Source organism: Mustelus asterias, chromosome 12, assembly GCF_964213995.1.
Source record: "Mustelus asterias chromosome 12, sMusAst1.hap1.1, whole genome shotgun sequence".
Taxonomy (NCBI): domain Eukaryota; kingdom Metazoa; phylum Chordata; class Chondrichthyes; order Carcharhiniformes; family Triakidae; genus Mustelus; species Mustelus asterias.
Genome location: NC_135812.1, coordinates 33,291,014 through 33,309,251, shown reverse-complemented (window position 1 = coordinate 33,309,251; position 18,238 = coordinate 33,291,014). Strand labels below are relative to the sequence as shown.

Genomic DNA, 18,238 nt, shown 5'->3' with positions numbered 1-18,238 from the left:
GCATCCAGGTCTGGGCAGATAGCTGCCCTAATCCAAGGCAGGGGATTGTTGTGTTTAGACTCTTGTACCTATGGCTTTAGGAGGAAGGAAATCAGCCAGTGCTCACACTCCTCAACAATCCTCAGGAACATCTCCTGGAAAGCGTACCTGAGTGGATGTTGGTTACAAGCTGACTATGAATACTTTCCACAATTGAGTGCCTTGCTGGTACTATCAAGGCTCCTACAGGAATGTGGTGAGACATCAGAGGGTGTTCAATTCTTCTGGAACCTGTATCCAGAAAGAGTCAGCAACTTGGGGTGAGGATGGGAGAAAGCTGAGAGAAGGAGACAAGCCCCTCTTACTCTATAAGTGACATACATGAGCCCATCTTCATCAACACAACAAAAATAATGCTACTCACTTTAATCATTTTGTTTGGGACCGTTCATGCTTGTCATGGTTCAGGATGCTTTGGGCCTTTTTCCACAGATTAGAATTGGACTTGAACAGATTTTAATAGGTGTGCTGAACAAAAGTTAACTAAAATGCACTCACCTCTCAACACAGTCCCATGTTGACTGTTGGACACATTGGTCGATAGGCAGCATTTAAGATGCAGCATGGTCAATTGTTTTTCTACAGATGCCAAGCAATGGCTAATTCATTAATAAGGTCTGACCGTTCAGGAAGGCATCTAACACTTGTATGCTGACAAAACTCTGTTGGTGTTTGAAAAGCTTTAGGCATCAATACTAGCAGCAAATGAGGTCCCAGAGAGGTTAGAAAAAAAGGTAACTTCTGCCCCGATCTACAGGACAGGTAGCAGTCTATCCTTTTAAGTTGAACAGTCGACCCCAACGCAGACTAATAGATATTTTGTAATAGTACACAGAGAGTATATCAGTGGTACCAAATACCTCTCAATGTTATGTATATTTTGACTACTGTGAAATGAAGCAGCTTACAATGGAACTGAACACCCTCTCCTCCAGTAATAACACAGGCCTCCGCCTTCAGAGTGATTAAAGGAGTAAACATGCTCAAGATATGGAGAATCAGAACACAAGCACATTTTGTTGTTAAATCCCTGGGTCTAATAGATATCAGGCAGTGGGAGTCAAAATCCATTAGCATCAACTGCTGAAGGAAGTAGTTGACATCTCTAAGCCTAAGTGGGATTGGATAGTAAATGGGATGAAGAATATGATCCCTCTTTAATGGATTAATGTTGTGGTGGGAGAAACTGCTGTGTGGGTGCATTGGAGCTCAGTGTTGGAATCACTACAATCATTAATTTACACAACTGGTGTGTACTCAGAAACTTAATGCAAAGTGGTCAAATTTGCACATTATCTCAAACTAGATGGGGCAGTGGAATCAAAAGGGGCAATTCAGAAATTGCAAAATGAACCGGACAATATGTGGAGGTAGGCAGAACAATGACAGAAGATATTTAAAGTCTATTTATTAGTGTCACAAGCAGGCTTACATTAACACTGCAATGAAGTTACTGTGAAAATCCCCTAGTTGTCACACTCCAGCACCTGTTCAGGTACACTGAGGGAGAATTTAACATGGCAAATGCACCTAACCAGCACGTCTTTCAGACTGTAGGAGGAAACTGGAGTACCTGGAGGAAGCACACGCAGACACAGGGCAAACGTGCAAATTCTGCACAGACAGTGACCCAAGCCGGGAATTGAACCCGGGTCCCTGGCGCTGTGAGGCAGCAGTGCTAACCACTGTGCCACCGTGAAGACAACTGTGAAGTGATGAAGGAAAAATAACTGGTAGGCATCCTGTTTGGATTGTTTGGAAATATCTAAGAAAAAAGCTGAAGAAACCTAGAAGCCGCAGCAGATTTGAGATCCAGACATGAACAGCCAATGAAGAGCAGCATTCAGGAAAACCAACAGAATGTTGAACTACATCGCTTAAACTGTAGAAAGTCAGTCAAGGTCGTTGTGATCAAATCACACCGTGGATTTCCTGTCCAATTTTGGTTGCCAAAAAAGAAAGAGCTATTTAGGCACTGGAGGCAATGTAGGGAAGAGCCATGAGGTTCTTAAGCCTAACCCTAGTCAGAGAGGTCTGAGTTGTAAGGAAAGATAGACATTTTCTAATATTAACCTGTGAATTTCTGTTCCATCTTCCACAGCTTTCCATGAAGTTGGGGGCTACCAGGCTTTATTTGCCAAGTACAAAGATGCTGTGCCACGTCTTCATGATACATTAAATCCTCTCCGTTATAACATCTCTGACAAATGTTACCTCCCTCGCGCTGACTCATACAACCTCCTGCGAGATGCCATCAGTGGTGACCTACCCTGGCCAGGATTAATCTTTGGCATTACCATCATTGGAGTTTGGTTCTGGTGTAGTGATCAGGTAGGCTGCTGACTGACCGCTGATCCACAGCTCTCAACAATTACTTTAAAAAAAGAACACAAATAAGAGAACACAGCCGCAGTTTTCCCAAAACGTTCCCCAAAACCGGAGCAATCCATGCCAATCTGTTCAGCGCGGACCGGACTATAATCATCCCACACTCAGTCATTTTTTGGGAGTGTGTTGAGTTGGGCACCCGTTCTGGGAAGTGTGGGGCTGAAACACGCCAGTGAGCCCGACTACAAAGTGATTGGGCACATCTTAAAAGGGTGCCCCAATCTCACAGTGCGCTGGAAGACTCCCTTCCACCCCACGGATATCAGGAAACCCCTCCCCCTCATTAGAGACATGTTTCCCCACCCCCTCCCTGACACGAATGCCATATTGGAGCATTGGGGCCCTCCCAATGGGTTCCCCTGCCTGACCCCTGCATGCTCCACCCCTTTATGTCCCTCCACCATGTCATAGACCCCCGTCATGGCCCCTCTGTCATAACCCCCCACTCAGGTCCCACCCCCACTCAGGCCCTATCCACTCAGGCCCCACCCCCTTTGCGCTGCACCTGACTCACTGGCAGTGCCCAACTGTATGCCAGATGGGCACTGCGAGATGAGCACTGCCCAGCCATGTCCCCAACCACCCAGAGGCTTCAATGGCCTCCCCAGCGTGGCCATCATAGAAACCCTACAGTGCAGAAGGAGGCCATTCGGCCCATCGAGTCTGCACCGACCACAATCCCACCCAGGCCCTACCCCCACATATATTACCCGCTAATCCCTCTAACCTACACATCCCAGGACTCTAAGGGGCAATTTTTAACCTGGCCAATCAACCTAACCCGCACATCTTTGGACTGTGGGAGGAAACCGGAGCACCCGGAGGAAACCCACGCAGACACGAGGAGAATGTGCAAACTCCACACAGACAGTGACCCGAGCCGGGAATCGAACCCGAGACCCTGGAGCTGTGAAGCAGCAGTGCTAACCACTGTGCTACCGTGCCGCCATGTCTGGTCCAATTGTCAAGACCAGTACTGATTCTCACCAACGCCCAAGAGTCGGAAAATCCCAGGAGCTGGGAGAATTCGGCGTTGAATGAGCTAAGCATATCTAAATGCTACTTTAAATCTGCTAATCGGAAAGGGCACAATCCGGTTTCTGTCAGTAGAAAGGGGCCAGGACGATTGCAAACCGTTTGGTGCTGGGTGCATAACCCGTTTTTAGGCCCGCACACAATTTTCTGGGATTGGCACAATCTGCACTATGCGCAGTGAGGCCAGAAAGTTGCACCATCCACGTGTTAGTTATGCTGTCCTTTCACCTCTGCAACTGAGATTTGAATCCAGCCTCAGGGAATCACAGTTTACATCAGGTAAGTTGTTCTCTCAGCTCAGAATGATGGAATTGGCGTTTCCATTCTTTGCTGGCTGAGCATATTCTTGCACTTTACAGTATCAGCGTAGTCTCTGTAACTAATATCAAATGCCCATCCAGGTTTGATAAGATAAAAAATTATCTGAGCGGGACTGAACACACAGTTACAATTATGAGGTTTCTAAAATTGTTATATTTTGTGACTATTGTCTTTATTTTAAGGTAAAATGAAGGGGGTTATGTGACTTGTTCTGAAGTCTGTCTGACAGCAAGTCTGGGTGGTTTAAATGTTAGAAATTAAAGGGGCCCAGATTGTTTTATAGGGAATAAAGTGCGAAGTGCGTACACTTGGAGACAATGACATTGTTTATTAACAGTGGATAGATTATGAGTCGCAAAAATCTCAGAAAAATGTTGAGAATATTCCGTTGTAAACAATTGTGCAACTGTCCATTTGATTTCCAAAATAACAGAGTTGGGGCTCCAAGGATAGCTAATCAGCATTTCTACGTGGATATAAGGCCCATGTGATTCACATTGCCATGGTGATGTGCTTTGGGAGGGGAAGGGTCTAAGATATTCCTGAAAACTCACAAGGTTAGTCTGCCAGATTCTGGAGAGAGAGAGCAACTAGCAGCAGCAAGATGTTCTGGCTCACCATGAAGGAGCACGTGTAGGAGCTTGCACTCGACTGAAAAGACCAAATTCATGAGGAGTTGATACAAGACTGGAAGATTCACCTAGTTTGCGCTGAAGGAAGAATCTTTAGGGCAGAACCTTCACTGTGATAGACAATTCTAAGATTAAAAGTTTCCAGGCTGTGAAAGGAAAAGAACAAAAGTAAACCCTTGGGGAGCTAAGAATCACCTTGGACAGATTCTGAGACTTAAAGGACAGTATAAAGTATATCTGAGAATTGTGCTTCTGGCTGTGCAAAAAGTGAGAGGGGATTATTTTTTATGGGGTTTAAAGTATAAGTTGCTGACAAAGATAGTGTTTGGTCAAGTGTGCTTTCAGTCTTTTGGTACAGTGAAAGTCTTAAAATGTGAAATTTTGTGTTGTCCTTTGGTCATTAATTGGAAGTTTTAATTTACTTTTAAACATTATAGAGTTCTATAGAGATCATAATGACACGTTTATGAAAAGGAATTATGGGAAGGTGATTGATAGTGAAATTTATTAAATGGATTTTGAGGAGGGAAGGAGAGAATTCATGAAAATGGAGCTGGTCTTTAGAGAGAGGGTGCCAGCGTATGTGGAATGATAACTGAAGACAGCATCAGTGTTGATGGTACAGGGAGGGAAGAAACACATTAACATAGACGCAAAAGATGAGTGTATGGTGCAGGAATGCAGAGCCTCAAGAGATTGGCAAATTAGGAGGATCAAGGATGTGGAAGGATTTGAAGTTGGGCACAAGGATTTAAAGTTGAAGGAATAGGAGGTAATGGAGGATGGTAAGGGCAGCAGTGAAGGATGATGTGCATTCAGATGAATTATATGGTAATATTTGTCAGGACAGGGGTAAAATGTGTGAGTATTATGCCCAGAAGTGATAGATGAGCCCTAAGGCCAGAGGAGATATGTGCCTTCAGTAAGGACAGTGGTGATGGACAGGGGTTAAAGGTGAGAGCAGTAAAGATTGAATGATAGGTGAAGGAGGCAGGGCGTCGGTAAGGGAAGCCTGAATGAATTGGAATGTGTGTAGATAGGAGTTTCGGAGCCAATGAGAAGAGTGTTGGAATCATCAAACCTGAGGTCACATCAGGTTTTCACTGGACTTGGAGAGTGAGGCTGAGGCAAAGGCAGGAAATATTGTGAAGGACTAAACTGCCTCAAATTTAGCATAAAATTGATAAACTCACTTTGTGAGGATGGGAAATGGGAGGTGAGGGTGAATGGAGTGATAACTACATTAAATAGTGCTCCTCCTCCAAAATCAGGGTCACTCTGCTTGATAGGACAGAGTAGATGGAATATTATTGAACCTTTGCTGTACATCAATGCAAGGTACAGAATAATACAGAATAATACAGAGGGAGAGTTTGAAGTTGTATCTAACCTATACTGTGTGTGCTGGGAGTATCTGATGCCGGCAGTTATTTTTGAATACTCTAGGATTAACATTTGAACCCCTTCTGCTAAGATATTTCTAATAGTTGCTGCTCTGCATTTCCAGGTCATCATTCAACGTTGTCTTGCTGCTAAGAACCTGACGCATGTGAAGGCTGGTTGTGTCCTATGTGGCTACATAAAACTGTTGCCCATGTACCTGATGGTCTTGCCAGGCATGATCAGTCGAATACTTTACCCAAGTAAGTTTTCTGAATCAAATGCCTATTTGTCCCAAGACAATTATTCTTGTTAATGGGCATGAGAACCAATACTGGTGGATTATTGAAGTGGACTTGTAGAACCTCAAATAAATTATCTTCAAATACGACAACTTGAATAAGTGTGGCTCACCAATACCCACTCACCACTCAAACCCCACCCACCCACCCACCCACACACACACACGCTCACTACCACAGAATGATATTGATGGGTTTGCATCAATCACCATCTTCAAACCTGTAACTTTCTAATCTGTTTTTCTCTTTGGTGGAGTCAATTTCATAGGCCCTTTAGTGGGAACAGGGAAATTTGAACAACTTTGGGTGGCACGGTGGTGTAGTGGTTAGCACTGCTGCCTCACAGCACCAGGGACCCGGGTTCAATTCCGGCCTCGGGTGACTGCCTCTGTGTGGAGTTTGCACATTCTCCCCGTAACTGCGTGGGTTTCTTCCAGGTGCTCCGGTTTCCTCCCACAGTCCGAAAGATGTGCAGGTTAGGTTGATTGGCCATGCTAAATTGCCCTTAGTGTCAGGGGGACCAACAGGATAAATATGTGGGGCTACGGGGGTAGGGCCTGGGTGGGATTGTTGTCAGTGCAGGCTCAATGGGCCGAATGGCCTCCTTCTGCACTGTAGGGATTCTATGATCCTATGATTCTGTTTGGAATTCCAGTGGATCTAAGTCCTGTCTGGTCACCTGATGTCACACCATCTGATACTGTACAGAGCAGACTGGGCCCAGAGACCTGAAATGCCACTCCTTTCTGTTACCAGCTGAAGGAAACTTCAGATTTTTATCCCTATGACAGGAGATGCATGTGGCTCTTTGTGTAGGCTTCAAATTAATAAACAGCTACACGTCAGGGAATGGAAGTGAGGGAGGAACTCAGGAAAGTTACAATCACTAGAGAAATGGTACTGAGCAAATTATTGGAGCTGCAGGCTGAAAAGAGCCCTGGTCCTGATGGACTTCACCCCAGAGTCTTATAAGAAGTGACTAGTAAAATAGTTGATGCATTGGTTTTAATTTCCCTAATTAGGGAATTCCCTAGATTCAGGGAAGGTCCCATTAGATTAGAAGATAGCAATTGTAACTCCATTATTTGAAAAGAGAGGGAGACAGAAAGCAGGAAACTAAAGGCCAGTTAGCTTAATATCTGTCATGAGGAAAATGTTAGAGGCAATTATTAAAGAAGCTACAGAAGAGCACTTGGATAAGTTCAAGCTGATCAGGCAGAGTCAACATGGTTTTGTGAAAGGGAAATCATGTTTAACCAACTTATTGGAGTTCTCTGAAGAATTAACATGTGCTGTGGGTAAAGGGGAACTGATGGATGTACTGGACTTAAATTTCTAGAATGCACATCAAAGGTTGTGGAAAATAAAAGCTCATGTTATCGGCATAACATGTTGGTATGGATGGAGAATTGACTAGCTAACAGAATGCAGAGAGTAAGCATAAATGGGTCTTTTTCAGGTTGGCAAGATGTAACGAGCGGTGTGCCACAGGGATCAGTGCTAAAATCTCAACTGTTTACAACTTATATAAATGACTTGGATGAAGGGGTGAATGGGATGGTTGCCAAGTTTGCTGATGACACAAGAATAGGTAGGAAAGTAAGTTGTCAAGAGAGTGGAACAAGGCTACAAGAAAATATAGATAGGTTAACTGAGTGGGCAAAATTCTGGCAAATGGAGTATAATGTGGGAAAATGTGAAATTGTTCATTTTGGCAGGAAGAATAAAAGGGAAGCATATTATCTAAATGGCGAGAGATTGCAGAGCTCTGAGTAGGAGTGGGATGTGGGTGTCTTAGTGCATGAATAACAAAAGTAAGTAATTAGGAAAGCCAACAGAATGTTATCATTTATTGTGAGGGGAATTGAATACAAAAGTAGGAAAGTTATACTTCAGTTATACAGGGCACAAGTAAGACCACATCTGGATAACTATGTACAGTTTTGGTCTCCTTATATTTGGAAAGATGTTAATGCATTTGGAAGCAGTTCAGAGAAGGTTTACCGGACTAATACCTGGAACGGGTGGGTTGTCTTATGAGGAAAGGCTGGACAGGTTAAGCTTGCATCTGCTGGAATTTAGAAAATAAGCAGTGACTTGATTGAAACATATTGGGCAGGAATTTCCAGCCGCACTCGCCCCTAGACCAAAAAATCCTGCCTAAGGTCAATGGGCCTTTGCATGGTCTGTCCCCGCCCGCTACGATGCCCATGGCGGGCGGGACGGGCATATTCCGTCCATAAGATCCTGAGGGGTCTTGACAGGGTGGATGTGCAGAGGATGTTTCCTCATGGATGAATCTAGAACTAGGGGGTCACTGTTTAAAAATAAGGAATCCGTTTTTGTAACTCTCTTCCCGAAAAGGTGGTGGAAGCAGAGATTTTAAATATTTTTAAGGCAGAGGTGAATAGATTCTTGGTAAGCACAGGGTTAATAGTTTATTGAGGGTAAGTGGGATGTAGATTTGAGCTTACTATCAGATCAGAAATGATCTTATTAAATGGCGGAGCAGACTTGAGGGTCCAAATGGCCTACTCCTGCTGTGTGCCCCACAGGAATTAGGAGTGTAGATTTAAGATGCTACACTGGAAGCTTTCAAAGTAGCTGTTTTGGAAGCACTGCCTTTACCTCTGTGGATCAGTGAGATGGAAAATGGCTGCTGACAAGACCTAGGAAAGTGACAAAAGTGACAGAAGTGATATACATGGTAAATAGAGGAAGCAGCAAGCTACAAACAAAGATAACAGATCAAATTAAAGTTCTGCAGTCCTGCCACATTCTATTGTGATTGGCGGAGGCAAATTAAACAACTAATCAGAAAAAGAATCTCCACAAACATCCCCATCCTCAATGGACAAATCCCACACATCAGTGCAAAAACAAAGCAGAAGCATTTGCAAACATCTTCAGCCTGAAGTGTCAAGTGCATCATTTATTTTGACCTCCTACTAAGCACCCCCCCTCCCCCACCATCGTCAATGTCAGTATTCAGCCAATTTGATTCACTTTATATGATATCAAAAAATGGTAGAAGGCATTGGATGCCACGAAGGTTGTGAGCCCTGACAACATCCTGGTATTACTGAAGGTTTGTTTGTGCTCCCGAACTAGCTGTGCTGCAAGCTATTTCATTCAGCTACAACACTGCCATCTGCCTGACAATGTGGAAAAGTGTCCAGGTATGTCCCAGCCACAAAGAAGCAGGATGAATCCAATCCAGCCAATTGTCGCCTCATCAGCCTCCATTCCATCATCAGCAAATAAGATGTCATTGACAAGACCCCCAAAGAGGCACTTACGTTGCCATGACCTGCACACCCACGCACAGTTTGGGTTCCTCCAAGACCACTTGGCTCCAAACCTCATTACAACCTTGGTCCAAAAATGGGCAAAAGAGCTGAATTACGAAGGTGAGGTAAGATGCCCACCCATGGCATCAAGGCAGCATTTGACCAAATGTGGCACCAAAGAGCCTGAGCAAAATTGAGGTCAAGGGGAACTGGAAGGAAAACTCTCCATTGTTTGGAATCATATCATTTCTGTGGCTACAAGAGGAGATCAGAGATTGCAAATCCTGTGGTGAATAACTCATGTCCTGACTCCACAAAGACTATCACCGGAATTCTACCACCCCACCCACCATGGAATTGAAGCAGGCGAAGAGCAGACAACGGAAATGTCCGTTGACCTCAGGCGGGAATTTCCAGTCTCGCTTGAGCAAGGCTGTAAAATCCCATCCTATCCGTCTACAAGGCACAAGTCAGGAGTGTGATGGAATACGCTCCACTTGCCTGGAGGAGTGCAACTTCAACAACACTCAAGAAGTTCGACATCGTCCAGCTCAAAGCAGGCCTCTTGGTCGGCACCCTATCCACCACATTAAACATTCATTCCTTCTATCACTTGTGTGCAGTGGCAGCAGTGTGTACCATCTACAAGATGCAGTGTAACTTGCCAAGGTTCCTTTGCCAGCTCCTTCCAAACCTATGATATCTACCATCTGGAAATGCAAAGGCAGTAAATTGATGGGAGCACCATCAGCTGAAAGTTTCTCTCCATGTCACACACCATCCTGACTTGGAACTATATCACTGTTCCTTCACTGTCGCTGAGTCATAATCCTGGAACTCCCTCCCTAACAGCACTGTGGCCATCAGATGCGGTTGTTCTCTACATTCCTAAGGGCAATTAGGGATGACCAACCAATGCTGGCCTTGCCAGTGACGCCCACATCCCATGCATGATAAGAAAGATAACTAGCTATCCCAGCATGAATTTAAACTGGCTCAGTAGAACCAATACTTTAATTTTAAAACAATAAAAATCTGATTTCTAAAGGGTCTTGAACTGTATCTCCTTTGTTACAATATTAGCAACTTCCGAGCTGAATCTCCAAAGCCTCTCTGCACCAAATTGTTAATTTGAAATTTGAATCATTACAGTTCTTCTTGTAATCTCAATTTCTCACTATGTTTCTCCGTCCTGAATATGTCATAGCAGAAGCTTCAGAATTTTGTCCAGAAACTTGTTTTGGAAACATGAGAGAGGGATTGTGCCAAGGATGAGGATAAGTCTCACTTGCAACTTAAAAGGAGATTTAGTCAGTATCTAATCTGGGGCAGCACGGTGGCACAGTGCTTGCCTCACAGCGCCAGGGACCTGGGTTCAATTCTCGGCATTGGGTCACTGTCTGTATGGAGTTTGCATGTTCTCCCTGTGTCTGTGTGGGTTTTCTCCGGGTGCTCTGGTTTCCTCCCACAATCTGAAAGACATGCTGGTTAGGTGGATTGCCCATGCTAAATTCTCCCTCAGTGTACCTGAACAGGCACTGGAGTGTGGCAACTAGGGAATTTTCACAGTAACTTCATTGCAGTGTTAACGTAAGTCTACTTGTGACTAATAAATAAACTTTAACTTTAAACTGTCCTTAACCTGGGAGTGTTCGACAGGACAATGTAGAGGAGCCTTTGTTCTGTATGTGAACTGTGCCATCTTTAACCTATTTGATGGGGCAGTGATCTTTATTTTGCCTAATTAATGCTAATAGTTGATCAGCTTCTGAAGCAAAATGCCATTCTTAATAGGGTACATTTGTACAGAGGTCCTTAATACTATTGGGAGTCTGTGGTTCCATGGGGGTCTGTGAGACACTTTTAAGGGGACCAAGTTGGACACAGAACACTGGGACAAAACATACCAATTGGTCAACTGAGTATTAATCACTAAGGCAAGGTGACTAGTGAACCCTCAAATGGCAGCTTTGAACCCCACAATTTAACAGATCAGCCTCGATAGGTTTTTAGAACCGCCCCCCTGACTTTCCAGTGGCTAACTGGATTTGTTCAGGTATCAGTGCGGCCCTTTTTCCTGGCTTGCCCTGGCCACCAGCCTGTGGATATATCCATTTTACTACTGTCACAGCAGCCACACAGGTTTGCCCTGCTCGCCCTCCCCTCCCCCACCTCCTAACCTTCCCCATCCCCCCGCCTTAGTAAGTAAGCCCTTTCACCAGCTATCATTTATTCAGAAGAGATCCAGTGTTCTGACCCAAAGTGATTACTGGAAAATTAGCTCTGGTGCAGTCAGTCCAGAAATGGAGTCCACATTTCACCACCTTCCCTTCCTCAACTGGGGAGAGTGCAGCCAAATAGCATGTGACAGAGCCAACCATGCAACAAGACAATCCCAGAGAACAATGTGCTTGGAACTCCTGAACAATATATCTCTGACTATAGTTATGTTAATTGGGAAGGAGGGGGTAATGCACAAAGAGAAACCATTGACCTAGATCATTTGAGGCTCTTACTCACAGAGGGCAGCATTCTTTTCAGGAAGGCACTTGATTAATCATTTCCCATTTCAGACTCTTTTCAGTTTGTGATTAACCACTTCCCCTGCCTTTTGTTAACTTCTGAATGTTTTAGTTTATTTTTTCCTTTTTTATGACTAACTATTTCCCATTTGTGTTTGGTCTCTGCAGGTATTATTCCATTTTCAGATTTCACACCGTTTACTAATTTTTACAGCTTTTCCCAGGTTTGCAGTTAACCATTTCCCTTTTCAGACTGAATTACTGAACATTTATTTCCAATCTTTTCTGGTTAATTAATTCCCCATTTTTGACTAATTCTGTTGACAATACCGCCATATATCGCTATGGGGCAGCATGGTGGTAGAGTGGTTACAGGGATCCAGGTTCGATTCCCAGCTTGGGTCAATGTCTGTTCGGAGTTTGCACACTCTCCCCGTGTCTGGATGTGTTTCCTCCGGGTGCTCCAGTTTCCTCCCACAGTCCAAAGATGTGTTGGTTAGGTGCATTAGCCATGATAAATTCTCCCTCTGTGTACCCGAACAGGCGCCGGAGTGTGGCGACTAGAGGATTTTCACAGTAACTTCATTGCAGTGTGAATGTAAGCCTACTTGTGACTAATAAATAAGTAAACTAAATCAATAAAATAAACTAAACATATCTTGTCAAAGTTGTTGCTCAGCAACAGCAGCAAATTTTATGTTGAGCAAATAAAAAGACTAATTAATAAATGTTTAATTGAACAGCTAATTTTTATACAGGAGAATTACTCCTGTTGTGTTACATGGGGGTCTGCGGAAATTTTTATTACAGGGAGGACAAGCCTCAGAAGCAAAAAAGGTGAAGGATCCTTGAATTCGAAGACATTAATTTGGGCCAAATTTGAAAAACCCATGAGACTCATTCTAATGCTTCAGTCTTTTCCCACAGATGAGGTTGCGTGTGTTGTACCAGAGGAATGTGAATTAATCTGCGGCACTCCAGTTGGCTGTTCAAACATTGCCTACCCAAAGCTGGTGGTTGCATTGATGCCCAATGGTAAGTAATAAATCCAAGTTCCAAATAGCCCGTCATCTATACTTCCTCTTCCCTATATCCTCTCTCAACTCAAAATTTATCTTTGTTTTTTGTTTGAAATGCTTTGTAAAGTTGGATATCTGTTCTCTGCTCCAGAGACACATTAAGGAGGGCCATAGTTGGAAATTAATCTGTGGCCTTCTCTATCACATCACTAAAACTCTTTCATAGAATCCCTACAGTGCAGAAGGGGGCCATTCGGCCCATCAAGTCTGCACCAACTACAATCCCATCCAGGCCCTATCCCCGTAACCCCACATATTTATCCCCCCAATCTCTGACCTACGCATCCCAGGACACTAAGGGGCAATTTAGCATAGCCAATCAACTTAACCCACACATCTTTGGACTGTGGGAGGAAACTGGAGAATCCGGAGGAAACCCACGCAGACATGGGGAGAACGTGCAAACTCCACACAGGCAGTGATCCAAGCCAGGAATCGAACCCAGGTCCCTGGAGCTGTGAGGCAGCAGTGCTAACCACTGTGCCACTGTGTCACCCTTTCTCAACTACACTATTATCTTTACCTTAAACTTGCACTGAGCTGATCTGTATTGATTCTGCCTGTGCAGTTTGACATGGAAGCAATTGCTCTTAAAACGGTTTGTTAAGAACTCTCTCCAAGATGCTGCCAGACCTACTGAATGTTTGCTGCACTTTCTGCTTTTATTTATTGGAAGCTTTTTATTTGATTGATTTCTTATTAATGATGGACCATGTAAATTCTTTACTTTCCTTTTATTAGTTTTTTCCATTTTGAATGTGTCTCCTGCATTTGCTTAGTCTTTTTCTCCTTCAATTTACATTGTTTCTTGCTATGTTACTTTGTGTGGCACAGTGGCACCATGGCACTACTGCCTCACAGCGCAGGGACCCTGGTTCAATTCAATTCCGGCCTCGGGTCACTGTGTGTGTGGAGTTTGCACGTTCTCCCCATGTCTGCGTGGGTTTCCTCCGGGAAGGAACATCTCTGATAGCCTCGTGCTACTCAGGGATACGATCGCCTACGTGCAGGACAGGCAGGTGGATACTTGCCTCATCAGCCTCGACCAGGAGAAGGCGTTTGACAGAATATCGCACAGCTACCGGGTGCTCCGGTTTCCTCCCACACTCCAAAGATGTGCAGGTTAGGTTGATTGGCCATGCTAAATTGTCCCTTAGTGTCAGGGGGATTAGCAGGGTAAATACGTGGGGTTACAGGGATAGCGGGTTGGGTGGGATTGTTGTCAGTGCAGGCTCAATGGGCTGAATAGCCTCCTTCTGCACTGTAGGGATTCTATGAACCTGCACATCTTTGGAATGTGGGAGGAAACTGGAGCGCCCAGAGGAAACCCACACACCACTGGCTCTACAGGCATTGACCACCTCTTGCCTAAGTGGCCATGTGCAAGGGAGGTTATTCCATCATAGGGAAAATCGCAATTGATCATGATCTCTCCTCACCCAATATTGACAAATGGAACACTTTCCAGCAGGAGTCACTGGACAATGATCAGGAGCAAGATCTTATCATATCCCTCATACAAAGACACTGGAGCCAATTGTAACACCCTTCCATAGAGCTTAAGCAAGACTGAGACCACGGGATAGGAACTTTGACCCTTCCCAATCTGCCTGATATATCTTCTCATTGAGATAAACTTGCCCATTATCTAACTTACATTCATTTTTTCAGAGAAACTCAAACCAGAGACTCCTAACTTCCCCCCTCTAATAATTCACTAATTATTAAAATCCAAACTTACTGCCACCATATTAACACCTCCAAATTTACATCAGCCTCTGATATTTTCTTCATCTCAGTCATGCTTTCTGGGTTTGGCTTTTTACCCAAGTTTTAACTCTAAAGGGAAATTGGAGATCTCCTCTACACATTTCACTCTTTCCGCTGTGTTTCCTGTGTATATTCCACTGCTATCAGTTAACACCCACAATAAACTTCTTTGGTCTTCTTTCATATCTCCCATTGTCCCCCAGTTAGTCTCCTCCATAGATCTCACCGTTCCCCAGTGTGTCCCCTCTATAGATCTCACTGTTCCCCAGTGTGTGTCCCCTCTATAGATCTCACTGTTCCCCAGTGTGTCCCCTCTATAGATCTCACTGTTCCCCAGTGTTGCCCTCAAGAGATCTCACTGTTCCCCAGTGTTGCCCTCTATAGATCTCACTGTTCTCCAGTGTGTCCCCTCTATAGATCTCACTGTTCCCCAGTGTGTCCCCTCTATAGATCTCACTGATCCCCAGTGTGTCCCCTCTATAGATCTCACTGTTCTCCAGTGTGTCCCCTCTATAGATCTCACTGTTCCCCAGTGTGTCCCCTCTATAGATCTCACTGTTCTCCAGTGTGTCCCCTCTATAGATCTCACTGTTCCCCAGTGTGTCCCCTCTATAGATCTCACTGATCCCCAGTGTTGCCCTCTATAGATCTCACTGTTCCCCAGTGTGTCCCCTCTATAGATCTCACTGATCCCCAGTGTGTCCCCTCTATAGATCTCACTGTTCCCCAGTGTGTCCCCTCTATAGATCTCACTGTTCTCCAGTGTGTCCCCTCTATAGATCTCACTGATCCCCAGTGTTGCCCTCTATAGATCTCACTGTTCCCCAGTGTGTCCCCTCTATAGATCTCACTGTTCTCCAGTGTGTCCCCTCTATAGATCTCACTGTTCCCCAGTGTGTCCCCTCTATAGATCTCACTGATCCCCAGTGTGTCCCCTCTATAGATCTCACTGTTCTCCAGTGTGTCCCCTCTATAGATCTCACTGTTCCCCAGTGTGTCCCCTCTATAGATCTCACTGTTCTCCAGTGTGTCCCCTCTATAGATCTCACTGATCCCCAGTGTGTCTCCTCTATAGATCTCACTGTTCTCCAGTGTGTCCCCTCTATAGATCTCACTGATCCCCAGTGCGTCCCCTCTATAGATCTCACTGTTCTCCAGTGTGTCCCCTCTATAGATCTCACTGATCCCCAGTGTGTCTCCTCTATAGATCTCACTGTTCTCCAGTGTGTCCCCTCTATAGATCTCACTGATCCCCAGTGTGCCCCCTCTATAGATCTCACAGATCCCCAGTGTGTCCCCTCTATAGATCTCACTGTTCCCCAGTGTGCCCTCTATAGATCTCACTGTTCCCCAGTGTGTCCCCACTATAGATCTCACTGTTCCCCAGTGTGTCCCTCTATAGATCTCACCGTTCCCCAGTGTGCCCTCTATAGATCTCACTGTTCCCCAGTGTGTCCCCTCTATAGATCTCACTGTTCCCCAGTGTGTCCCCTCTATAGATCTCACTGTTCCCCAGTGTGCCCTCTATAGATCTCACTGTTCCCCAGTGTGTGCCCTCTATAGATCTCACTGTTCCCCAGTGTGTCCCCTCTATAGATCTCACTGTTCCCCAGTGTGTCCCCTCTATAGATCTCACTGTTCCCCAGTGTGTCCCCTCTATAGATCTCACTGTTCCCCAGTGTGTCCCCTCTATAGATCTCACTGTTCCCCAGTGTGTCCCCTCTATAGATCTCACTGTTCTCCAGTGTGTCCCCTCTATAGATCTCACTGTTCCCCAGTGTGTCCCCTCTATAGATCTCACTGTTCCCCAGTGTGTCCCCTCTATAGATCTCACTGTTCTCCAGTGTGTCCCCTCTATAGATCTCACTGTTCCCCAGTGTGTCCCCTCTATAGATCTCACTGATCCCCAGTGTGTCCCCTCTATAGATCTCACTGTTCCCCAGTGTGTCCCCTCTATAGATCTCACTGTTCCCCAGTGTGTCCCCTCTATAGATCTCACTGTTCCCCAGTGTGTCCCCTCTATAGATCTCACTGTTCTCCAGTGTGTCCCCTCTATAGATCTCACTGTTCCCCAGTGTGTCCCCTCTATAGATCTCACTGTTCCCCAGTGTGTCCCCTCTATAGATCTCACTGTTCTCCAGTGTGTCCCCTCTATAGATCTCACTGTTTCCCAGTGTGTCCCCTCTATAGATCTCACTGATCCCCAGTGTGTCCCCTCTATAGATCTCACTGTTCTCCAGTGTGTCCCCTCTATAGATCTCACTGATCCCCAGTGTTGCCCTCTATAGATCTCACTGTTCCCCAGTGTGTCCCCTCTATAGATCTCACTGATCCCCAGTGTTGCCCTCTATAGATCTCACTGTTCCCCAATGTGTCCCCTCTATAGATCTCACTGTTCTCCAGTGTGTCCCCTCTATAGATCTCACTGATCCCCAGTGTTGCCCTCTATAGATCTCACTGTTCCCGAGTGTGTCCCCTCTATAGATCTCACTGTTCTCCAGTGTGTCCCCTCTATAGATCTCACTGTTCTCCAGTGTGTCCCCTCTCTAGATCTCACTGTTCCCCAGTGTGTCCCCTCTATAGATCTCACTGTTCTCCAGTGTGTCCCCTCTATAGATCTCACTGATCCCCAGTGTGTCTCCTCTATAGATCTCACTGTTCTCCAGTGTATCCCCTCTATAGATCTCACTGATCCCCAGTGTGTCCCCTCTATAGATCTCACTGTTCTCCAGTGTGTCCCCTCTATAGATCTCACTGATCCCCAGTGTGTCTCCTCTATAGATCTCACTGTTCTCCAGTGTGTCCCCTCTATAGATCTCACTGATCCCCAGTGTGTCCCCTCTATAGATCTCACTGATCCCCAGTGTGTCCCCTCTATAGATCTCACTTTTCCCCAGTGTGCCCTCTATAGATCTCACTGTTCCCCAGTGTGTCCCCACTATAGATCTCACTGTTCCCCAGTGTGTCCCTCTATAGATCTCACCGTTCCCCAGTGTGCCCTCTATAGATCTCACTGTTCCCCAGTGTGTCCCCTCTATAGATCCCACTGTTCCCCAGTGTGTCCCCTCTATAGATCTCACTGTTCCCCAGTGTGCCCTCTATAGATCTCACTGTTCCCCAGTGTGTCCCCTCTATAGATCTCACTGTTCCCCAGTGTGTCCCCTCTATAGATCTCACTGTTCCCCAGTGTGTCCCCTCTATAGATCTCACTGTTCCCCAGTGTGTCCCCTCTATAGATCTCACTGTTCCCCAGTGTGTCCCCTCTATAGATCTCACTGTTCTCCACTGTGTCCCCTCTATAGATCTCACTGTTCCCCAGTGTGTCCCCTCTTTTGATCTCACTGTTCCCCAGTGTGTCCCCTCTATAGATCTCACTGTTCTCCAGTGTGTCCCCTCTATAGATCTCACTGTTCCCCAGTGTGTCCCCTCTATAGATCTCACTGATCCCCAGTGTGTCCCCTCTATAGATCTCACTGTTCC

General features: G+C 45.3%; 1 protein-coding gene across 1 annotated transcript in view; it reads left to right on the top strand.

The window, feature by feature from the left end:
• slc5a2 (solute carrier family 5 member 2) overlaps positions 1 to 18,238 on the top strand; it is a 36,009-nt gene that overhangs the window by 8,705 nt on the left and 9,066 nt on the right. The window contains exons 7-9 of the mRNA XM_078225952.1: positions 2,141 to 2,370; positions 5,923 to 6,058; positions 12,837 to 12,944. Coding sequence (XP_078082078.1) covers positions 2,141 to 2,370; positions 5,923 to 6,058; positions 12,837 to 12,944 — 474 coding nt within the window. The remainder of the gene's footprint in view (positions 1 to 2,140; positions 2,371 to 5,922; positions 6,059 to 12,836; positions 12,945 to 18,238) is intronic.